General features: G+C 39.3%; 1 protein-coding gene across 17 annotated transcripts in view; it reads left to right on the top strand.

The window, feature by feature from the left end:
• The first annotated feature begins 567 nt into the window (after window positions 1-567).
• LOC127509845 (sucrase-isomaltase, intestinal-like) overlaps window positions 568-24,402 on the top strand; it is a 58,095-nt gene continuing 34,260 nt past the window's right edge. For 4 of the 17 annotated variants that reach the window (XM_051888979.1, XM_051888980.1, XM_051888981.1 and 1 more), the window contains exons 1-41: window positions 569-643; window positions 728-809; window positions 2,343-2,422; window positions 2,502-2,622; window positions 2,768-2,877; window positions 2,967-3,118; window positions 4,350-4,521; window positions 4,917-5,016; window positions 5,260-5,372; window positions 6,722-6,847; window positions 7,917-8,048; window positions 8,223-8,339; window positions 8,576-8,689; window positions 9,256-9,340; window positions 9,435-9,552; window positions 11,381-11,552; window positions 12,121-12,237; window positions 12,616-12,770; window positions 12,944-13,028; window positions 13,400-13,456; window positions 13,779-13,903; window positions 14,330-14,418; window positions 15,986-16,035; window positions 16,170-16,343; window positions 17,458-17,607; window positions 17,731-17,934; window positions 18,193-18,347; window positions 18,548-18,716; window positions 18,802-18,898; window positions 19,606-19,718; window positions 19,993-20,118; window positions 20,483-20,614; window positions 20,797-20,916; window positions 21,054-21,116; window positions 21,516-21,632; window positions 21,794-21,884; window positions 23,075-23,213; window positions 23,311-23,444; window positions 23,555-23,589; window positions 23,756-23,872; window positions 24,142-24,290. In XM_051888979.1, the coding sequence (XP_051744939.1) occupies window positions 752-809; window positions 2,343-2,422; window positions 2,502-2,622; window positions 2,768-2,877; window positions 2,967-3,118; window positions 4,350-4,521; window positions 4,917-5,016; window positions 5,260-5,372; window positions 6,722-6,847; window positions 7,917-8,048; window positions 8,223-8,339; window positions 8,576-8,689; window positions 9,256-9,340; window positions 9,435-9,552; window positions 11,381-11,552; window positions 12,121-12,237; window positions 12,616-12,770; window positions 12,944-13,028; window positions 13,400-13,456; window positions 13,779-13,903; window positions 14,330-14,418; window positions 15,986-16,035; window positions 16,170-16,343; window positions 17,458-17,607; window positions 17,731-17,934; window positions 18,193-18,347; window positions 18,548-18,716; window positions 18,802-18,898; window positions 19,606-19,718; window positions 19,993-20,118; window positions 20,483-20,614; window positions 20,797-20,916; window positions 21,054-21,116; window positions 21,516-21,632; window positions 21,794-21,884; window positions 23,075-23,213; window positions 23,311-23,444; window positions 23,555-23,589; window positions 23,756-23,872; window positions 24,142-24,290 (4,733 nt within the window). In that variant the 5' untranslated portion in view covers window positions 569-643; window positions 728-751. Of the gene's footprint in view, window positions 644-727; window positions 810-2,342; window positions 2,423-2,501; window positions 2,623-2,767; window positions 2,878-2,966; window positions 3,119-4,349; window positions 4,522-4,916; window positions 5,017-5,259; window positions 5,373-6,721; window positions 6,848-7,916; window positions 8,049-8,222; window positions 8,340-8,575; window positions 8,690-9,255; window positions 9,341-9,434; window positions 9,553-11,380; window positions 11,553-12,120; window positions 12,238-12,615; window positions 12,771-12,943; window positions 13,029-13,399; window positions 13,457-13,778; window positions 13,904-14,329; window positions 14,419-15,985; window positions 16,036-16,169; window positions 16,344-17,457; window positions 17,608-17,730; window positions 17,935-18,192; window positions 18,348-18,547; window positions 18,717-18,801; window positions 18,899-19,605; window positions 19,719-19,992; window positions 20,119-20,482; window positions 20,615-20,796; window positions 20,917-21,053; window positions 21,117-21,515; window positions 21,633-21,793; window positions 21,885-23,074; window positions 23,214-23,310; window positions 23,445-23,554; window positions 23,590-23,755; window positions 23,873-24,141; window positions 24,291-24,402 lie in introns of all 17 variants that reach the window. The other 13 variants (XM_051888976.1, XM_051888982.1, XM_051888978.1 and 10 more) reach the window with 12 other exon arrangements.

Raw genomic sequence — 24,402 nt, 5'->3', positions numbered from 1 at the left:
GTCGCAGAAATTATATAGTTCCAGCTTTAAAATTAACAGTTGTGTTGATTATATATATATATATATATATATATATATATATATGTATGTATATGTATTCTTTCTAATTTGATTCATTTTCATTGCAAATTTTATTATCCACATAATACTGACTGAAAAATAAAATGAATCTCAGATTTAATATGGTTTTTCTCACTTTTCTTGCACTGACAGCAGCGTTCAAAGTGCTTGAACTCCAGAAGTTTGTGTAAAACCTGATGATCATGTTCTCCAGCATGATTTGAGATGAGCACCTTATGAAGAGTGTGATAAATGTATATACCGTGTACATAAAACATGTATACTGATGCAATTGCAAAAGTACACTACTGAATAGATGAATAATATCTATTCATCTATTCTGTATACATACCAAGAACACACATAAGACAGCATTAATTCACATCATAATAATGGTTTCATAACAGAGGAGGGTCAAGTACAAACTATATATAAAAAAAAAAAAAAAAAATGTTTGTACATGAAGTGAGAACATGAGCAGGTGCTGGATGGTGCTGATAAACAAACTCTCCTCCACTGTATAAAAAGATAACCAGGGCTCCACAGCGCAATATCCAGACATTGACATTGATCTACTGGACGGGTTTGTGTCACAAAAATACCTGATTGAAGCATGTAAACTTTGTAATAAATATTTATGTATAATTCTGTTTTAAATTTTATGCAGAGTTCCAGTGTTCTCTGAGAAACAATGGCGGTCTGGACTGTCTATCTGTCTCTCTGTCTTCTCGTAGCTTTGGGTGCCTCAGGTAAGATTATTATTCCACATTTTACATCATAACTGTTATTTTAACATGAATCTGTTTGGCTGATAGCCGTGCAATATTCTAGTGATAGCAGCACCCCTACCTTTTGTATCACCATTTGTATCACTCCGCTCGAAGCGATTGTCATGGCGGCCGAGCAAATCCACCATATCCTTTTTTCCAAATGCTACAATTGTTGTACCATGACCTGTAGTTTTAAGAGTATTTTAGGTGAGAATGTAGTTGTTTAGGCCTGAAATATGTGACTCCTATTTAATCATAGCGCCTATTTTACAATTTGTTTAGACGTTTTCAGAGATGTGAGTTCCAGGCCGTCAGCAGCCGTTCAGTGCTCGTGTACCCGCCGAGAACAGCTTCATCTCGGCCAGTGCTTCTGAGATTTGCCGCTGGGTCTTAAAATGGTTAAACGTGAGATAATTCATTTTGGGAACATAAAACGGGCAGTTTGCTCCTGACAGTAGACAACATGTGTTATCATCGCTTACATCACCGGATTCCTGCTGGAAGACAAAGAGGTTTGCAATGAGCAGTCTGATAATGAGTTCAGGTGGTTCAAGGCAACAAAAAGGAAGGTTCCACCATCCTGTTTATGATTTTGCAGTTCTTCAGCATGTCCAGTTCCATCTGGTGGGTCATCCTATAGCACTCACTTGGTTTCTCGCAGCTAGGATGAAATGTGGCCATGAGGCCATTGATGCAAATTCGCAATATTTCCATCTCGCAGCGTCGCAGTGGCAGCCATCAAGACCATCAGCATCCTGACAGTAGATCAAGTGGATGGAGATGTTCTCAGCAGCATCTGCTTCGTGGGCATCAACAGCGTGGACGCAGTCCGTGGGTTCGTCCTGGTGTAACTGTCAGGCCAGTAAGAGTTGTGCCTGTAAACCTCACTCACCTGATGATAGAGCGCCCGCTTCCCATGCCAGAGACCATGGTTCGAGTCCCACACGGAGTGGGTTGAGTAGGACCGGTTACACCGATATATTGTTCATCGGCACCTCGTTCCTCCTGGTGGGCTTTGTGTCCCTGTTCCACACCAGGACCATCATGAAGTACGATGGCACCAAGACGGAGAAGCTGGAGAACTGATGGTGTGCATGGGCATCTTCAGTGTCCTCTACAGGGTTTTGGCCACCATCATGATCATGTGTTATTACTTCTACGAACAGGCCTTTGGGGATCAGTGGGAACAGAAGTGGAGCGCGGTGCCGTGTCCCACGCACAACACGCAGATGAACTCGGACTTCAAGGTGTTCGTGATCAAGTACTTGATGACCCTGATCGTGGGCATCACGTCTGGATTCTGGATATGGTTATGAAAGATGCTTAACTCATGGAATAAGTTCTACACGAGACTGGCAAACAGCAAACATAGAGAAACAACCAACTGCTTTTTCACTTTTTCAGATGGAAAACAAAAGCCATCAGATAAAAAAAAAAAAACAGCAGCCACCTCGTAAAGGACAGTTAGAAATTTGAGTCTTTGATCTTCCACTAATGTATCTCGATCCACAGGTCAAGACGTTGTTCCAGAATGTCCCAGCATTCCATATGGTGAGAGAGTGGACTGTTTCCCAGATCCCAACGCTTCCGAGGTAGACTGCAGTGGATATGGCCTACATTCCATACAAACTCCCAGCATGTTTTGCTAAATCATACTTTGCGTCCTTACAGCAAAAGTGTTTGGAAAGAGCTTGCTGCTGGAGCCCTGTGAGTGAGGCTAACGTCCCTTGGTGTTTCTTTTCCAAGAACCATGGCTACAGCGTGGTCAGCGAAAGCAAGCCCGACAGCACACGTGAGTTCAGCCTGAACCGAGATATTGTACAAATCATCTACTTTCCATTGTACTTTGAAAAGTTTGTGTTTGACCACGTAGCAAGTAGAGCAAACAATTCGCCATGACCTCATGGCAAAACAAAAAAATGTTTGTTTTGCTGTAGATATTGAGGCCAAGCTGATAAGAATGGATGCTCCATCTCTATTCGGAGCTGACATTAAAGAAGTGACCTTCTACGCTGAAATGCAGACAGAAAATCGTCTTCGATTTAAGGTGTGTTTAAAAAGTGACGCAAATAGCAGAGGCATCGTGTCAATGTAAAAACGTCTATAATGGCGTGCAATGTTCTCTTTGTTTACCAGATCACTGATACAAATCAAGCCAGGTTTGAGGTTCCTCACGAGCATGTGCAAGCGCCTTCCAGTCCTCCCACCGGACCCCTAAATTACAGACTGGAGCTGACCCAGAAGCCCTTTGGACTGAAAGTTTGGAGAAAATATCCTGAGAAACTCCTGTGAGTGGGGACCTTTTCTGACTCTTTGTTGAGTTTAATGCATTGCTAACAATGCAGCACAGAATCATTTTAGAGTGTTTCTTTGACTAAACGAGGGGTAATCACAGCACCATAAAGACAGAATGAAGGAATTCGGCCTGAGCAAACAAGCTTTTGGTAATGCAGTCCGTCTTCGCCTCGCTGTCTACACAATATTGATGGAAATTGCTTTGTTTCCTTTTGTTATTGTCTGCTGTCGTGTGTTTGAATGACAGGCAGGTAAAGTAAGTAAGTCCTGATTCCTAGTTCTTGCATGTGTTCAAGTCTAATTTGATCATTTCAAGTCACAGTGACTATCAGGCCTGTTTCATGCACGTTGCATTTGTCACATAAGCAATGCGGTTGCCTTTTCAAAGAGATATTAAATATAGCAGTGCGCCACTGCTTATTGGAAGCATATACAGCAGTTTGCATCAATCTTTTTCTAATGAAATTATGTTCAACCAACAAAATTAAAGCATAAACACAATTTTTTAAGTTGATTACTCAAAAAAAGTTGTTTCAACTAATTGAGTTGTGCTTCTGGAAACAATTAACATTATCTATTTCAGTTAACATGAACAGCTAGCATAGCACATGCTATATGTAACTTATTTAGCATGTAAATTGATTGAACATGTAAGATACTGCTTGGCATTGGCATTATTAGCACACACATTGCTCATACGTAGTGATTACTCTTCAGCACAATACTAACCTTCAACATAACATAAACTCTTTTAAACGTCAAACTCATGAAGAACTAAACCATTAACACATGATTATCTGTGCATTAGTTAAACATGAATTAATGCATATTAGTGCACCTGTATTGTAAAGTGTTACCAAACATTATGTCATAAGCAATGTATCTGCATAATATGCTCAGTAATCTGTAGTGATGTTATTTTTAATAATACTCCAAGTAGAGTTTTAGATAAGATGCATACGTTACAGAATTATTTTTAGCTATCAGTTTAGCTGTGGTTAGGAAGTTGTTTTCCTTTGGTTCCAGAAGATGACCCATCTATCAGTATTTGTCATTTATTGTTTTCATGTGGTTTGTGTGTGCATTTTCAATGTTTTGGACCCCTGTATATTTGAAGGGTGAATCTTTTGGTCAAAGGATATGTTCTTGACAGGTTTCATGACATTCACCCTCAAACTGAACTGTGAGTAATCTACAGCATCTCTTCCTCTCTTGCTCGGTCAGGTTTGACACAACCATTGGGCCGCTGGTTTTTGCTGATCAGTACCTTCAGCTCTCGGCTAAACTCCCCTCTCACAATATTTATGGACTTGGAGAGCATGTCCATCAGACCTTCCGCCATGACACCAACTGGAGGACCTGGCCTATGTTCACAAGAGATGCTTTTCCCAATGGCGTGAGTCATAACATTTAGAACATTTCTACAAACATTTTCACTATAAGTTTTAGGTAAGTTTCTGAAGAACCTCCTGGCCACTCTGAAGGACTGAGGATGTCATGCTTCAAAAGCCATATTCCAAATCTTCTGAAGTCATTTGACTGAAATTAAAGTCAACCGAATCATTGAGTCAGTGAGTCGAACTCAATAACTAGATCAGTCTGATTCATAAATGAATCATTTAGAACAACTCACTACTTAGCACTATTTTTCCGAGGAGATCTAGGGTGTGTAGGATTATCCTGCAATTTGTGTTTCAAGATCATGAGGCATAAATGTCACAAACTGTCTAATTAACTGACTGAAAGGTTGAAATTTGCCATTACAAACCTTGATGTCTTTTCCTACCCCAGGGCACACACAACCTGTACGGCCACTATCCCTATTTCACATGTCTGGAAGATGGCAGCGGCCAATCCTTTGGTGTTTTCCTCATGAACAGCAATGCTATGGGTAAACAGACCCTCTCTTGAGAAGTTTAATTCTGTCTTTGTGATGGCGTGTTTTGTTTTTGTTTTTTTTTGCATTACTGGTCACAATCACAAGCTTTGTCGTGGACTAAAGTCATAATCTTTAATAACATGATTTGCATGTATAGTGTGTTTTGAGGTTTGGAATGGCTGCTTTTGTTTAGTTTATCAAATGAAAGCAGATTAAGTTGTTTTTTTTTGTCTGTCTGTTCTTGTCTGGGTGCAGAGGTGACAATCCAGCCGGCTCCAGCCGTAACCTACCGGACTATTGGAGGGGTTTTGGACTTCTACATCCTGCTTGGGGAGACTCCAGAGGCAGTGGTGGACGAGTTCACACAGGTGATAAATGGAAACACCAGTGACACTTGTGGGCAAAATTGTGAACACTTGGAAATGCTTTTTCATGTTAGAGACACAGCATGGTGGACAGTACACATGCTAGGACATGTGGCACAGTGAAACTTGTGTGTGGGCAAGAACAAATAGGGTAATTTCCTGATCTTCCTGGTAATTTATCCGCTTTCCAGTCGGATTAAAAGCAAAAAGATCATGCAAATATTAAAATAAATATCAAATTGATAACTTATATTATATTAATTAATTTATAGTATATTAATACATTTTACAGATTATTCATTCTTTTACATTTTTATGTAGTGGTACATATTTTGCGCTGGAAATATTTTGAACAAAATACTAGAATTTATTGTACAAAAATATTTTGATTCTTATTGGTCAGTGATAGTATTCTGCAGTCAAATATTTTTGTATATTGACCGCAAAAAAATATTCTATTATAAATTATAAACATTTAGAATATGTTTGTTTTTTATTAAATTTACATTGAAAATATTTATATTTGAAAAATATTCTGAAATGCTTTTTTCTAATTCTGGTCATTTGTGGCATTCTGTGGTCAAATGTTTTTGTAAAATAACCACAAAATTTTATGTTATTAATTACATATATAACTATTATGAATTAAAATCATATAAAATATTATTATTTATTACATAACTCTGGCTAAAGTGCATAAGTGACTATTGTTCTGGTCCAAATATTTTTATTTCTTATAAAAATTTCAAATCACATCAATATTTCATGTCCATTTCAGGGTTATTTTCATTAACTCAAACTAAACTTAAAACTAAAACCTTAAAAAAAAAAAAAAAAAAAAAAAAAAAAAAAAACTATTAATAATAAAAACATTTATAAAATTAATAATAAAAAATATTTCAGCTTGTTGACAAGACATAATTTCTCTTTATCTTTCCAATATTAAAATAGCTAAAATTAAAATTAAAATTAAATTTTATAAGAACTATGTAGACATTTAAAAAAAAAAACTACTAAAAATGAGAAACAAAATTACTAAAATTTTAACTAAAATTAAAATGAAAACTAAAATAATATATCAATGATACTAAAATAACACTGGTCCATTTATGTATTTATTTATTTATTGGCAAATAGCAGTAATATGCAGTCAGACGGTCATTATTGCAATATAAAGCCTTATTCGGATCATGCCATGAACTTCTTACCAAAACTTCATCAATGCTAATTGACATTAGCTCATGACAAGAGTTGAAGTGAATTCCTATAGGCCCAGATGAAGATTCCAGATGAGCCTGAGGGAGTCAGGCTGTGATGTTCAGCATCTTTAACATTGCTTCATGTCTCTCCAGTTGATCGGCAGGCCTTTTATCCCTCCGTACTGGTCTCTGGGCTTCCAGATCTCTCGCTGGGACTACGGCAGCCTGGACGAGATCAAGAAAGTCGTGGAGAGAAATCGACAGGCCGGCCTTCCATATGTAAGTGAAGAAGGCCCCTCACTTTTTCTACAAAACTCGATTCCACCCAGTCCTTCAAAGCCACAATCAAGAGCAAAATAAAGCTTACTGATTCATGAATAATAACTGCACATATGTGCATTTCAAATATACACATGCATTTAGAAGCATTTTTCACATTATGGTGGGGCTCTGATTGCCGAAAGATGCAATGAAGCTCAATGTTTGACGTCATTCGAACAAAGAAGGCATTAGCATGTCAGGATATTGCATCTCCGCCTGATTAGCTGATTTCCATCTGCTGATGGAAATCAAGCCTTCCAGAAAAATCACAACAGACAACAGTGAATCTACAATGTTAGCATGCAAAAGAAGCATTAGCCATCATAAAGGCTGAAGGTGCTGATTCTAAAGGATGAGACTTCAGTGTTATAGTGCAGGTGTAACCCCTCCTGCTCGAACCTTGGTCCGCCAGCATGGGAGTCGGGCACTCTAACAAGGAGACTAAAGGCGGTAGTCTCTAGTGTCAGTCGCTAGAGTGCCTTTTGAGATCAGACGAGTGAGGTTTACATGCACAGCTCTTACCAGCCTATGCCCGTTACACTCACCCCCCTAAACCTCACTCCCATCTGGGTCACGGCACCAATGGCACTCTTGTTCGAACCACCTGAACTAAGCGGGACTCTAACCTGGGTCCGCTGGCATGGGAGTCGGGCCCTCTAACAAGAAACATGAACATTTACAACCTAAAAATAAAGCTTCCAAAAGCGGGTTTTCACAGCTATATATCTGTGAACCATTTCTGATTCCCAAAAAAACCTTTCAGAGAGAACCATTAATTAATTTCTTAGTGTAAAGAACATTTTAATAGTCTAAAGAACCTTTTCCATTATAAAGAATCTTTTGTGCGATGGAAAGATTCCATGGATTCTTCACGGAACCATCAATGCTAATAAAGAACCTTTATGTTTAAGAGTGTAACTTCCATAAATAGACATTGAAGTGAAACATCTTCAGTGAGAGAAGTAAACTGATTTAATTTAGATTTTACTAAGACTTACAGCTGAACCATAATTATTTTGTGTTCCAGGACGTCCAGTACACTGATATTGACTACATGGAGGACAAAAAGATCTTCACCTATGATACAGTGAAATTTGCTGAGCTGCCTCAGTTTGCTGACTACATGCATGAAAAAGGGCAGAAATACATCACCATATTGGTGAGCAATTGATATTGTGGTTTCATTTATGCTGAGTTGCAGAGTTTTATAGATTGGCAAGTTAATTCTAGGTTTTGGACAGTAGGCCAAAACAAGTTTTGGTCATACATTTCAACCTCTTGCTGAATTTGATTTTGTCCTGTTGAACACCTCAGAACATTTTCTTCTTGGTAGGATCCTGCCGTGTCCACGGGTCGGAGGATAAATGGACCTTATGAAGCTCTTGAGAGGGGACATGCAGCTAATGTTTGGGTCACTGAACCAGACGGAGAAACGCCTCTACTGGGAGAGGTATGATCCTCCAAACATATTCCTGATTGATTAATCATTAGTAGGGTTTGGGATTGAGAAATGGTTCTTCTTTATAAAAATAACGGAACTTGAATGATTTCCATGATGTTTGGTTTTAGTAATTGTTGTTGGACATTCATTCATTCGTTCATTCATTCATTCATTCATTCATTCATTCAAGAGATTATATGCAGGAGAGTTAAGCAGATTCTCTTCCGCTCTCTCACATGTCACAGGTCTGGCCAGGGGAAACTGTATTTCCTGACTTCACTAGCCAGTCTTGCATTGATTGGTGGGTTGATGAAATTGCGCGTTTCCACAAAGAAGTCAAGCATGACGCTCTCTGGATTGTAAGTAACCCACAAAGATCATTACCCATCACCAAATATTTAACCTGCATTTGCATTTTACACCATCAAATCAATTCCTGATTGATAAAATCAGGTTCTGCCCTGCAATTTGTCTCACTGAATATTTTGATTCAGAAATGCATCACATTATGAAAGTAAAATGATTATGAATGCCATTTCATGTTGACATTTCATGTTTACATTTCATGTAAAGCTCCCTACACTGTAACACAGAAAATTTGAGCTTGCTTAAAAAATAAGGCAACCTATCACACTAAACTTTTTAAGTTAATTCAACTAATTTGCTTCAATTAAAGTCAAATTAAACACTTTTGTATATTGTACTTATTTTAGTATCATTGATCTGAGTAACAGTCTCTTGAACTTTAAAATTCTTTTCAATGCAATCAAAGAATGCCTTGAAACAATCCTTGTTTTTCATCTCCATGTTTGATTTTCAAAGATAATGTCATGACATGAACATTTCAGAGATTTTTGCTTTAATCTTGAGAAAATTAACTGCCTGAATCAGGAAGTGTTAAACTAATTGTTGTTTTTTTTCTAAGGACATGAATGAGGTGGCTAATTTCGTACAGGGAGGCATCAATGGCTGCGCTGATAACAAACTCAACTATCCTCCATTCACCCCACGTGAGTCTGAAATGCATCTACAGCTAGATTTCACATTTGCATTTCCACAGCATCTATAAACATCTGTCCTCTTCATTTCCATTGAACTCTACAGGTATCCTTGATAACCTGATGTACAGCAAGACCTTATGTATGGATGCTAAACACAAATGGGGTTACCACTATGACGTCCACAGTCTCTATGGCTACTCTATGGCCCTGGCCACTGAGAAGTAAGTTCTGGTTTTTCCACACTCTGTATGCAAATAATCTCTGTTATGATTGACTGATGCTGCTTTTGCATTTTGCCAGAATGATCAATTCTGATTAACATCCCAACAATGCTGTATTTACCATGACATCATGACAATTTCTGAATTATATTTATGAATCATTTCATAAAAGGTCTGGGTGGTCATTGGAGGGATGACCCAGTTTTAGTGTATGTCTACATAGTATATTCAGTTATTTAATTTTTTATTAAGTTCTCTTTCTCCGTTGCACAATGTTGTATCTGGATAAACTCATTTTACTTAATTTTGCATGCACCTGACTTTTAAGTTGGAAATAAAATGGTCGTTGTGTCTTTCCAATACCCTCCTTGATGTCATATTATTGTGACGTGTATTGAAACCATATGGGATTCGCTCTTGGGAACCCCAATCACCTCTGAGAATATAAGAAATGGCCAATGAAATTGGTATGCAGAATTTGCATGCCAGGCCTAGTTCAGTCTAGTTCAGTTCCCAAGGAATGGTGAACCCTAGGCCACCCCTCTCTCTTGTACCTTTCCGGAAGTTGAGTTTAGCGGAGGAACTCACTTCTAGGCCCAACACTCGTGAGCTGCCCCTTTTCAGGTGAGCCCTTGTAATCTGGCTGGTGCTCCGTATGTAGTGGTTGCCCTGATGGTCACTCCATATGATATATTTTCCATGGCTCAGTTTCCCTGTTGGTGAACCCAATGTCTTCCCTTCCACAGAACTATCTCTGTCTCCGGTCTCTGTGGGTTAGGTAGCCTCCCCCTTTGGTGGAGCCCACCACATAGACTTCCCTATGTAGTACTCCCCTCTGGTGGGTCCTTAAAATGCATTTCCACATGTGTACCTCCCCTTCTGGTAGCATTCCGGTAGCGTTCCTGTCCCTTTGGTAAAGAGAATACTTCCCAACGTTAACAACCAGGTGTACGCAACTGTGCATTTTCTAAGGCTCTTCTAAGACATTGTCTCAGCCCTATTACCTTAAAATAAGCTGAAACAGCTGCAGTGGCCTCTTGAAAAGTGTGTAGCGCTCCCTGTGGAGACCTGAGGTCATCTACCCTGGACGTTGGAAGGTTACGAGTGAGTGTTGCTGCACTTGTTGGCACGCACAGGCTTGCCCACATTTGCACTGTGTTATCTCGTGACATGGTACAGTTGTTGTGCCGTTTAGCGTAGGGACCCCATATGTCAGTTTCGACACATGTCGAACTGACCAACAGAAAGGGAACGTCTCGGATACGTATGGTAACCCTCGTTCCCTGATGGAGGGAACAAAGACGTGTCCCTCATGCCGCAACTCTGTACTGACGGCTGAAATGGGCGAGATACTACCTCGGCTCCTCAGAATGATACTGAAGTTCAGCCTACATGCTGCCAGCCTTATATACCCGTATGTACAGGAGTGGCCTGGCATGCAAATTCTGCACACCAACTTCATTGGACTTTTCTGATATTCTCAGAGGTGATTGGGGCACCCAAGATCGAATCCCATATGTTGGTTTTGATACACGTCTCCATTCCCTCCATCAGGGATTGAGGGTTACCATACCTAACCGAGACGTTTTAAAGTGACAGCAACCTACTGCTGTCTGTGTCATTTAATGTTAATCAAACAACAAAAGAAAATGAGATTATTGTAATTTTTAACTCAGTGTTGTTTCTTGGCAGTGAAACTGCTCTGAAAGAACAGATTAAGGGGTTGGGATCATTAATGTACTGACAGTGGCCACCGGACAAAGTTTTGCTTAGGGCCCCCAGAAGTCTAGGACTGGCACTGACTCTAATATTGTGTTTCTGCTTCCAGGGCATCGAGAGCAGTGTTTGGTAAGAGCCGTTCCATGGTTTTCACACGCTCTTCCTTCCCCGGGGTGGGCAAGTATGCTGGGCACTGGTTGGGTGACAATGCCGCCAACTGGAATGACATTAAGTGGGCGATACCCGGCATGCTGGAGTTTAACCTCTTTGGAGTCCCTTATGTAAGTGGTTTGACTCCAAATGAAACGTCTTTTCCAACATGGGTTATTGATGGTAGACGCCAGTCTTTCTTCATAGCACAACAGCCCCACTGAGAGACATGGAAAGTGCTTGGAGAAAGCTCTTGGTTTTGATTTAGTTTCCATGAAATGCAATGAGAAATTGTATGGGAATGCATTTGGACTCAGTGTTCAGGTTGAATTGAGTTAACATTGACTGGCCAACTCAGTCAGATCCAATAAATTTATCATGGGATGGAAGATGTAAACATCTTTTGCTTTTGCTACACAATATTATCGGATCACCAAGCTTATTGTGATTTGTATTATGAGGTAAATCATTTATTATTATTGCTATAACCATACTTAACTGGCCCATGATAACCAGAGATTGTTCTTTCAAAGCTTGGGAGTTCTCACTTATATTTCATTAAATTATATTACAAGCATCAACTTTGTCTCACACGTTATACACACAAATGACATACAGAATGAGTATAAAGCTCTAGAGTATTAGAGTGTCAAGAAACACAAATGAGACAATCCTGAATCTAATGATGTTCTTCTGCAGATCGGTGCGGACATCTGTGGGTTCTTCGATGATTCGCCAGAAGAGCTTTGCAGACGTTGGATGCAAGTCGGTGCATTTTACCCCTTCAGCCGTAACCACAACGCACAAGGGTACAAAGTATGTGCTGCTCTTTTAACACCCAAAAACATTCAATCTCGAAGTGTCTTTAAACATCTGTGCTATGAGTTTCTGGCCTAAGGGCAACGCACTGAATTACAAGCATGTCTTCATTTGTAGAATATTTATTGCTCTAATCATTATTGTGAGATTGGTGTGAGAGAAGCAATCAGACCTCTAGAGTGAGAGTTTGAGAGGGCAAATGAGGATGAATGGAAAATGATAATCTTGGTGAAATTAGATTAATAAGATTTGAGCTTTTAGCCGAAGAGTAATCATTCCACGTCTCAAAAACCAATGGATTTCCACCAGTGATGAACATATTATCAGTATCCACACTTATCTCTTCCTGACTAGTTTTCTGTCGCTTTCTAACAGGACCAGGACCCTGCATCATACGGTGCTGACTCTCTCTTGATGAACACCTCTAAGCATTACCTGAAGATCCGATACACCCTCCTGCCATACCTCTACACTCTCTTCTACAAGGCCCACGTTAACGGAGAGACTGTACTGCGTCCCATGATGCATGAGTGAGTGTATAAGCATGTGCAAACAGCAGTAATGACATTTACGTAGTAACAAAAGATTTCTAATTTAAATAATGTGACACTGAAGACTGGAGTAATGATGCTGAAAATTCAGCCTTGACCACAGGAATATATTACACTTTACTATATAATCACTATATATTCCCGCTCTGCAGGTTCTACTCCGACAGTGAAACCTGGGCAGTGCACAAGCAGTTCTTGTGGGGAGCACATCTTCTCATCACACCTGTGCTGGATCCTGTGAGTGAACACAAACACACACTATTGCTATGTTAAAGTCACTCAGGGCTGGGTCTTCACACTGCTTTCAGCTTGATATGAACATCACATTTGAGTGCCACCATCTGAAGTGTACAGTGGGTTTTCCCTCATCTTTTCTTTTGGTTCGTTTGCTGCTTCTCTTTCTGTGAGCTTCTAACTGCCTCCGATATCTTGTTCATATTCTCTCTTTCTGAATCTTGAAAAGCCATGAGAGGAGGACCATATCTCTCTTAAAAATGACCACCAGTTTAATGAATAATGCTGATGATTAAACCATCAAAATAATGTTTGTCATTATGTTTTGCTGATTCTCCTGTTTGTTTGTTTGTTTGTTTGTTTGTTTGTTTTAGGGTGTTGAAACTGTGGAGGCCTATATCCCAGATGCCATCTGGTATGACTTTGAGAAGGTAAGAAATCAGAAATCATTCTAATATGATATCAGTGTTGAGAACAGTTTTGAAAACCTTGATACATTTTTTTCAGGATTCTTTGATGAATAGAAAGCATTTATTTGAAATATAAATCTTTTTTTTTTTTTTTACATTAAATATATCTTTACTGTCACTTTTGATCAGTTAATTAATCAGTAATTATACTGATTTTTTGAAAAATAATGGATTATACAATATATTTATATTTTTTGTCCATTTTTTTTCCCCCTCCCTCCAATTTAATAATCAAATAAAAGATAAAGCATATTGACAATGCAATTTTTGGTTTGTTTTATAGGAGATAAGGATTACAGATCGCAAAGCAAAGGTTTCCTTGAACCTGCCAGCTGATAAAATTGGTTTACACCTGAGAGGCGGAGCCATTCTGCCTGTACAGACACCAGACGTCACCACTACATACAGGTAATGATGTAGATTTCCCCTAAAAATACATAAAAAGCTCATATTAAACCATGCATCGTCACTACACTCTAAACTCCATTAAAATACAGTCTATCCGCTGTCAGGGAGTCTTTTAGCCCTGTCCACTTACATTAAACACATCTAATGCCTAATAAAACAAAGCGTCTGCAATTTTTTGGAGATTGTATTATAGTTTTTGTATTGTAATCTTCTTTGAATTACCACAGTATATGAACGACAACCATTTAGAGCAGTTGGAACATGATTCACATCATCAATATAACATGGTTAATATTGCAAAGTGAGTTTAGTATGATACTGAGAACAGACATATATTTAGATGTTTGTGTTTTTGTACGCTTGCGACTGTTTTCTGTCTGCTCTTGAGTTGTACGTTTGTGTGATGAAAGTTGTGTGTTCCCTCAGCCGACGTCTTCCCATGGGACTGATCATCGCACTCGATGACAACAATGCTGCGTCAGGCGAGCTCTTTTGGGATGACGGAGACTCTCGAGGTATTTTAGAAGGACTTGCTATTAATTAAACGTTGTTCAGTTCACTGTCAGAAACAAAAAAACTATCAGTAACACTTCATTTTAGAGTCTTTTAACTAGTTGTTTATTAGCATGCATATTATTAGAATATTGGCTGTTTATTAGTAATTAATAAGCACATATTAATGCCTTATTCTGCATGACCTTATTCTACATTCTTAATCCTACCCAATACCTAAACTTAACAACTACCTTACTAACTGTTAATAAGCTGTAAATTAGGAGTTTATTGAGGGAAAAGTCTTAGTTAATAGTGAATACATGTTCCCTATACTAAAGTGTAACCAAACTATCTTATACAGGGCTCAATAACAAGAATGTCAGATCATTTATTATACCATGTAAATGTGCATTGTTGAGTGGAAGGAATAATATGCTGTGTTTGCGTATGTATCTTTAAATGCAAATGAGCTGCTGTTCCCCGCCCCATTTTCCAGAAGAGGGCAGAGCCTGTACAGCTCATGCCTAGATACTCTGCCAAAAACTAACAAAACATCCGTTTGGTTTTGATTATCATCTATCGCGGTCAGGATCTAGTGACATTGCAGTTCTTCATCATCATGAAAGTTTATTATCTGCATGCGTTTTGAAGCCATATCAGTCTTCTGATATATGGTTTTCTGAGAGCACACAACTGAAACGCGTACAGAAAGTTGTGAGTATTAAATTAACTTCTCTTTCACGTGTTATTGGGCTTAAACTGTCAAATATACACAGGGTTATGTCAAAAACACACAAAGATCACATAAACACAGTCAGTTATGTCTGTAAACATAAACAGCAGGGAAAGAAATCATATGTGTACATTAGATCTGACAGCAGCGTAATATAAAGTACCTACTGCTGTATATGCTGTTAATATGAATCAAACAAAATAAAAGAGAAAATCACTCACTGCTCTTGATTTAATAACTTAGTAGCTTTAATAAGAATACATTTCTTATTTGAATGCTGCTGTTAAATGCTCTGGCGAGGAGATAAACATAGCTGACTATGTACAGCTCACTCAGGCCGGGGCTATGCTAATAGGGCAGAGTGGGTGGGGCCTAAGCATATGTGACATCACTTTATACAAAAACTGCTAATGACTTGTTCTGAGACACTGCTTATGATTTATGGGGTTTAAAAAAAGTATTGGGCGGATTTTTATTACTATGGAGTGGTTGTGTACACACACTGCCAACACATTTATGTTCAAACAGCATGTAAAAGTGAATTTTGCATAATAGGTCCCCTTTAAGAAATGTAACATTGTTGTAAAGTGTTATCCAAAATGTATTTATATTTCATTCTAAGATTTTTAATTTGCCAGAACAGCTATAATGTAACCCCACGACAGATATAATTTATACAGTAAAGACATTTTGCTTGGATGCATCCAAGACTCACCTATGCTAACAAGGTAGATATCTTTACCTTGGTGAGGTTACCTTTAAAATAAGCAGAATTTGCATGTATACCCCCCCCATATATAACTCATATATAAAGTTAATTTGTCTCTCATAACTTCTTTCTGTCTTTTTCTTAGATACTGTTTCATCCGGCTCCTTCATTCATTACCAGTTTTCCGTGGCTAATGTACGTCATCCTAATGTCACATTTCTGATTGTTTGTTTTTAGATGACATTACATTGCATGTCCAAAAAGCAACATTTTATGGCATCTATTACAAAAATCTGTAATAATATCTGACATTTTTTCTGCTGGATCAGGATGTCTTGACAATGCATGTTACCCACAATGGCTACACGGATCCTAACAACTTGAAGTTTGAGAACATCACAGTGATGGGAGTGTCCGCGGCTCCCACCTCTGTGCTCGTGTCAGACGGCATCACTACTGAAGCTCTGTCGGAGTCCCAGGTTCACTACGATTCCACCAAGGAGGTAATCCTAGTTTTAACATAAAATACTTTACTGTTCACCACCAAAGTCCATATGAAACTGTGTTTGATTGAAATGGGATATTAAACACCCTACAGAAATAGGCATAATGCATATTGAGACCAGAAATATAAAGTAAATAGGGTCATTTTCTCTGGTTAATACGGAGCAGGTTTCCCTCATGTACCAGGTGAGGCGCTTTCATTCCAAGTGAGAGTCCAGGAATGCTCATGAACCTGGGCTTTCAAAAGCACACACGTATTAGGCTATGATGAAGGGCATTGCTTTCTCCCAGAGCTCAAGGTCTTGGAATGAGAACACAAGGTCATGCAGACTTTGGTCTTAAACTCTGCGTGACACATTGGCCCTGTTTCCACATTGCATTTTGGTTGATCAGATCAGAAGTAGATGAGGGAGACTCATACCCGTTTACATTTGGTGTTTTAATCCATCTCTTTTGTCCACTTTCAACCACTTCTGTACTGATTTCTTCGAGGGGAGGGTCTATAAGTGGGTAAATGTATGGGTTTTTTCAGATTTTTCGATCTAATGGACAAAATAAGCTTGCGCAATTTACAAAGTGAACGCGACCGGAAACAACGGAAACACATACAGAGAGCATCAGCTTTCATTTCTGCTCTGATAGCCGAAAGACCATGCCGAACACTGTGAAATGGTGAGAATGGTGAGAGAACATTGTGCTTGGTATGTTTTTTTATCTTCAAACCAAACAAAGTAGGCGGTCTTTTGTGCTATTCGAACACATTTAACCACATGAGCGTTTCCACTATGAAAGCATTTCGGTCTAATGCATTTACGACTACCTCTGGAAGTGATCAAAAGTGGACAAGCTCAAAACCTTTTACACCCCGTTTACACCTGTATTTGGTGTCGTCCACATGTGATCCGATCGACCAAAACTCATCTCAATACCAGGTGGAAACTGGACCATTTATGTCAGCTGCTGTCAATTATGGCATGTCCACCAACTAACGCAACAGTATTTGTCATTTTTGTTATTCACATCCTACAACTAGAGGATAGGATTCTGACGTGAATACACCTGCTGTCTTTTGCATGATATATACAGTATCATTGGGTGTTTGTGGTCTGCTAGGTGATGTATCTGAGAAATCTGAAGCTGGAACTGGGGAAGGACTACACAGTCAACTGGGAGGCCAAATACCCAAACTCTAGGCACATCGATTGTCACCCTGATGCGGGTTCCGATCAGGCCAAATGTGAAGCCCGCGGCTGCATCTGGAAGGTCAGAGAGAGAAGATCTTTAATATTCAACCCTGTTGTTTTCAAAGATCTGAAATGTCTTTCCTGTTACTGTTCTAATGTGATTCAACACATCTGCTTAAATGTTTTTTATTGTCTTTCATAGCCTTCAGATGTTCCCAATGAGCCCTGGTGTTATTACGCTGATACCCATGGTTACATCACCAGCAACATATTTGAAAAACCAAGTGGCATCACTGTAGATATAGTGCGCAATCCTGATTTCCCAAGTCAACGTTTTCAATCTCGAGACATCGACAAGCTCCGTGTGGAAATCACATACCTGAGTGGACAAAGCCTGCGGTGGAAGGTATGCTTGTTTAGGATTAAAACCAAGACAATGATTAAATATACAACTTACATTTATGTATTTGGCAAAAGTTTTTATCCTAAGTGACTTACATTGCATTTAAGGTATACTTTGTTAAAGTGTACCCCTGGGAACCCATAACTTTGGCGTTACTATCGCCATGCTCTAATGTTGAGCTTTTTTAGGTCTTAAGAAACTAAATTAATACATTTAAGGCTTACATGAAGACTATGTCTGATTTTGGTCCTGTTGATCTAGATCTTTGACCCAGCCAATGCTCGCTACGAGGTCCCTGTTCCCCTCGACCTGCCCGCCGCACCAGAGACAGAGGAAAACAACAGACTGTACAGGGTTCAGATCCAGCACAAGCCATTCGGGATCCAAGTGATCAGGAAGGGCTCAGAAGAAATCATGTGAGTAATACACCTCAATTACTCTGCTAACATGGTGTCCAAAGAGCTTTTTTTGGCAAACATGTGGTAGTTTTACTGTACTTTTCACAATGGTGCACTTTTAGGGTTTTCTGATAGTTTTGGGACCATAGAAGCACAGTTTTTCAGTAACACTTGTTTTTCAGTGTTTTCAATGTTTTGTTAAATCTCTTTTTCTCTAGATGGGACTCTGCCGTGCCAGGGTTCACATTCTCCGATCAGTTCCTTCAGATCTCCACACGCCTCCCCTCAACCTATGTCTATGGTGTTGGTGAAACGGAGCACCCCAGCTACAGTCATGACCTCAACTTTCACACATACGGCCTGTTTGCCAAAGACCAGCCTCCAGGGGTGAGTGTCAGAAACAAGCCTTCCTGTATGTCATCTGCACTTTACATCACTTCACAAACTCTGATCTCTTTCTCCCCATCTGTAGTATAAACTGAACAGTTATGGACTCCATCCCTTCTACATGGGTCTGGAGAAATCAAGAAACGCTCACGGCGTCCTCCTGCTCAACAGCAATGCCATGGGTAAGTTCAAGCACACACTAACCATGTGTGTCTCACTTGGACACACCGGCCACAACCTGTGCTAAATGGGCTAAGACCAACCTAAATATACATCTTAAACCAGCCTGAGGTGGTTGCCTGGTTTAAACTGGTCTAGTTGGCAGCTTGGTCATAGACAAAAGCAATGAAGACACTTTCAAAATTTATTAATTAAAGCCTATTATTTCACAACTAATTAGTAGTTAGAATAGAATGCTCGAATCTGATTGGTTGACGAACATTCTAATGTGTGCAATTATTTTCAGGGAAACGAAGGCTAAAGTAGCAGGTCTTGACCGCAGTACAGTTCCAAATCACTTCGCCAAATGATTTCAGTTATTTCAAAGGTCCTTACAGCCGACTACAGCAAAACAACCAAAACCCACAATGACATTGACCAAGAAACATGTTGTCTGCACTTCTCTAACAATTTTATCAATAAAATAGTTTAACAACTTAAAAGCTACATGACATTTCTCACTAGCGGGGTAATAACGGCGCTGTTTTTGAAGCAGATAAACTTACAGTTTCGCTATTAGTAAAGAAGCTGCTGCCGAACACTGTTGAGACGCACAGTCTTGTGTAATTCAAACACGCTTAACACACTCTTTGTGAGCTGAGGCGACACATTGAGTCACAGGGACAATGTCATCCTTTTCTCTCTCTTTTTTTGCTTGTTTTGCTGTTAGATGTGACCTTCCTGCCTGATCCAGCTCTGACCTACCGCACCATCGGAGGAATCTTGGACTTCTACATGGTGATGGGTCCCTCTCCAGAAGCTGTGGTTCAGCAGTACACTGAGGTGTGTGTGTGTGTGTGTGTGTGTGTGTGTGTGTTATTCCTGGCTTGATGAGGTTTAGAAGCTGGAGTCTCTCTCATTGCCCACAGTAAACTAAGCGCACACACAAAATAAGATTGGAAAACTCACATGCATGATGAAATACATAAATATCTATCTAAAGGAAGCTTGCTTGTCACATTCGATTCTATTCAGCCACTTGAATATTTATGTTCTAAAATGTATTTGCATACTCTGTCAAATATTTTTCTCTGGGTTTGTGCGTTTTGTTTGACAGATGATCGGCCGCCCGGTTCTTCCAGCCTATTGGTCGCTTGGATTCCAGCTTTGTCGCTACGGCTACTCCAACGATGCAGAGATCGCAGATCTTTACAAGGACATGAAAGCTGCTGAAATTCCTTATGTAAGTAATCTCATCCTTCAGCGTGTGCATGTGTGTCTTTCAGTCTGAATAAACACAGTGATGTAACACACCAACCTTCAGAACTTGCTCTAGAATTTGAGGAATATTGCATTTCTCACTGTAAATGTAAGTTATTCTCCAGTGATGTGATGAAAACACAACATTCTGTGGCCGTTTTTAGACCAGGAATGAGTCACCGAATCATAAAGTTCATCTTTTCATAAAAATGCCATTAATGTCCTTTTATTAACAGTTATTTTAAAGACAAGTATCACTAGCAATGTTCCCTGTAAACTGCACACACTTCTGATGTCATAGTCATTAAGTTTAATGATCCTAATATTTGAACTTTGACCCCTCAAAGGATGTTCAGTATGCAGACATTGACTACATGGAGAGGCAGATGGACTTTACGCTGGACAAAGTAAACTTCAAGGGACTCCCTGCTCTGGTGGACCAGATGAGGGCAGAGGGGATGCGCTTCATCTTCATTTTGGTACCAACAATTCTCAATTACTGAAAAAAAATACTAAGATGTTTCCATAAAATGGTAAAGGATGTTGTAATGAGAACAGAGCTTATAAATATAGATGTAGTCAGACATCATTATGGCCAGAAACGTGCAATGAAATGTATTCTGTAGCAAAACCTCATGCTTTATTTGTTTGTGTGCTTCAGGACCCAGCTATAGCGGCCAATGAGACTAAAGGCTCCTACCCTGCGTTTGACACCGGGATTGAAAAAGACGTTTTCATCAAATGGCCTGCTGAGCTCAGCAATGACATTGTGTGGGGAAAGGTATGACAAACACAGAGAGGAAGAGGAACATATCTTGATGTATTCTGAGGCAACAAAGTTTTGTTGATGTGGACATGTACTGAAAGCAGGAATGATCCTGAACCACTGATTTTAGCTGTTGTTTCTGTCTGTCATAGGTGTGGCCTGATTATCCCGATGTTACTGTGGACAATTCTTTGGACTGGGATACTCAAGTAGAGGTATCTGCCTCTCTCTCTTGTTCTGTTTCATTATCTATCTCTATATATTGCTTTCTTTCTCTCTTTAATCAGAGAACCAGATATCTTTTCTCTTGTTCCTCCATATTCAAGTCTATTCATACTGAAATCATCAGTACTATGGCTATAATTGCAAATGCAGTCAAGAGAGATGAGTGTGACACATAGATACTATCAGCCAATCAGCATGTAGAAGCCATCAGCCAATAAACACATACTAGTACTATGCTGTAATAAACAAACTAAAACTCAGCTAATCAGAACAGATAAGAAGTGAATCAGCACATTATTATTTAAACAAATTCGCAAAAATCCAATCAGTATGTAGTGATGCTTAAAGCACCTTGTCGAACTTAATGTTTCTTTCCTTTAATCTTTCAGCGCTTCCGAGCTTTCGTGGCATTCCCTGATTTCTTCAAGAGCAGTACAGCGGAGTGGTGGGAAGAACATATTAAAGACTATTACAACAACATCATGAAGTTTGATGGACTTTGGATTGTGAGTGCTTTGTTTTTGTCATTTTACATGTTGGAATGAAAAGTAAAGCAATGTGATGAATTTAAATTGTTCTTTGAGGACATCTGTGGCATTGTTGCTCTTAACACAACACATCTAACTCTAACCATAACAATGAAATAATGAAATTGTGTTTTCTGAAGGACATGAATGAGCCGGCCAGTTTCGTGCATGGCACCGTTGGAGAGAAGTGTCTAGGGGATCAAAATTTGGAATATCCCCCATACATGCCCCGTAAGTTCTTATGAGTGCATCCTGGCATGTATACTTTACAACACCATGGTCAACATTTACTAGGCCTGCCCCAACTGAAGATTTTTCTAATCCACCGGTAGTCATTCAGTTAAGTCATCAGTTGAAAAATCGCATGTTTATATTAATTTAATTACTAAATCATAATAAGCCTTTTTATATAGTCTTTTCCATGCTCAAGCACATGCGTAAAGCTTGATGCAAAGCACTGACAAAAATAATGACTATGAATGTGTCAAAAAAATAGCAAGGAGATATTTTAATTATTTATTAATAAAGTACTGTTTCCTAAGGCAATTGTGGGTGCAAAGATGAAGTTGACTCGTCATCTCCGCAGGATAGTGAACACATCTTAATGCACATTTCATACATAATTTCATTACATAATCAGAAAGTATGTGTTTTGTTTAAAAGTAGATATTTCAAGCTTTCTATAGATATATTTTTCATGTCTGTGAGGCAAGTATACATGGAGTTTTGGTTCATTTTTATGACGCGCTCCAAAAAGAAGTTCACGGAGACAGAGAGAGCAGAAAGCACATCCTGTTTGTTTTCTTTATTTTACGAAGGCATGTTTTGTTGATATTGTGAGTGTACACAAATAAAAGTAGTAGTAAAAGTAATAAAAGACCCTATACAGTTTCAAATGATGTATTACTCTTTTCTGTATTACCAAAAATCATAGTGAATTTTAAGTTGTTTCCGCTGTTATCAGGAAAAGTGATCGCGCCAGCAGCTCCATGTTGTGCAGTAAGCAAACTAATACTTTAGCTTCACACTCCACACGAAAACTTGAATATGCAGCTAATAATAGCAAACATTTATCTAAGTTAACGTTTGAGCGAGTGGCCATGTAAGGTTGCTACTTCTTACATGTTTCAAATGATAAGTCATATTTGAGGTCGATGGATGATAGGCGAACATTTTTATTTCCTGCCCGACATACTGTAATTACCACAAGGACCCGCTGTTAACATTCTGTCCCTCACGGACTGTGACTTCACCACTTCCTGTGGAGTTTCTTTTTCTGCGACAAAACCGACTAATATAATTTTGGTCGACTAAGCCTCTTCTTGTTGGCTAATGTTTAGTAGACTATTAAGGGGCACCTGTATTTAGCACATTCTGTCCTAAATGAATCTGCCCTAAGTATGTGTGTGATCTTTTCCCAGCTCTGGAGTCCATGTACAGAGGTCTGAACCATAAGACTTTATGCATGAACAGCGAGCAGATCCTTGCTGATGGCACACGCGTCAAGCATTATGATGTCCACAACTTGTACGGCTGGTCTCACACCAAACCCACTTACGAGTGAGTTTTCTATTCCTCCATATTCAATACTAGATTTATTTCTCTGTTGTTCTGGAAGGAGTTTTAATTGCTGTGTGTGTTTGTGTGTATTTCACAGTGCTTTGCTTAGTACCACTGGAAAGAGAGGTGTGGTGATTACCCGTTCAACATACCCGTCTAGTGGTCGCTGGGCAGGACATTGGCTGGGAGACAACTACTCCAGCTGGAACCAGCTTCTGAAGTCCATCATAGGTGTGATGATAGCTGCTTATTATTTGGTGCTTCTTGGTATCTACTGTACTATAAACTGAATATCTGTATACATGAAAACTAAACTCTCTCTCTCTCTTTCTGTCTTTCAGGCATGATGGAGTTCAGCATATTTGGCATCCCTTACGTTAGTGCCTCCTATTGATCTATCATTTGTGCTTTATTTCCTATCAAATAATGTTTTTAGTTTAGTGTGGTGCATGACACTAGCATGCCGCCATTACATTGACTCTAGCGTTTATCTGTTTTTTCAGAGGTCTATATTTGTGTTTCTCTTTCTGCTTGTGTTCTAGACCGGCGCTGATATCTGTGGCTTCTTTAACCATGCCGAATACGAGATGTGTCTGCGTTGGATGCAGCTCGGAGCTTTCTACCCATTCTCCAGAAACCACAACACCATAAACATGCCAGTAAGAACACACATCACTTTCTTATTGACAGATTGTGTCACACTGGTCCAAAAATCATCAAACGCTTGATTACCTTATTCTAAGCCTATAGGGAGTGTGAATGTATTATGTCAGAGCTCTTTTCCCTTTTAAAAGCTCTCATGTTTTTCATCACATTATAATATTTTTTGGATCTAAAAATGGGTATTTTCCCACATGAGAATCTGTTTTTGTTTTCTTCAGAAGTGTGGAATGATGATAATCTGATGAGTTTGTGTGATCTTTGACAGAGGCAGGATCCCGTGGCCTGGGGACCGGAGTTTGCTGCTGTGTCTCGTGATGTCCTGAATATTCGCTACACCCTCCTGCCGTATCTGTACACACTGATGTACGAAGCTCACGCTCACGGAAACACTGTGGTCAGACCACTGCTGCACGAGTGAGTGTTTCTCACAAGTTCACACACACATGAAAATAATTGATGAGATCATGTCCAGTGTTGATGAAATCATGTCCGATGTTGATGAGGTTATGTCCAGTGTTTATGAGAT

The sequence above is a fragment of the Ctenopharyngodon idella genome, chromosome 3, assembly GCF_019924925.1.
Source record: "Ctenopharyngodon idella isolate HZGC_01 chromosome 3, HZGC01, whole genome shotgun sequence".
NCBI lineage: Eukaryota > Metazoa > Chordata > Actinopteri > Cypriniformes > Xenocyprididae > Ctenopharyngodon > Ctenopharyngodon idella.
Note: the sequence above shows the minus strand (reverse complement) of the source record. Positions and strands in the feature narration are given on the sequence as shown.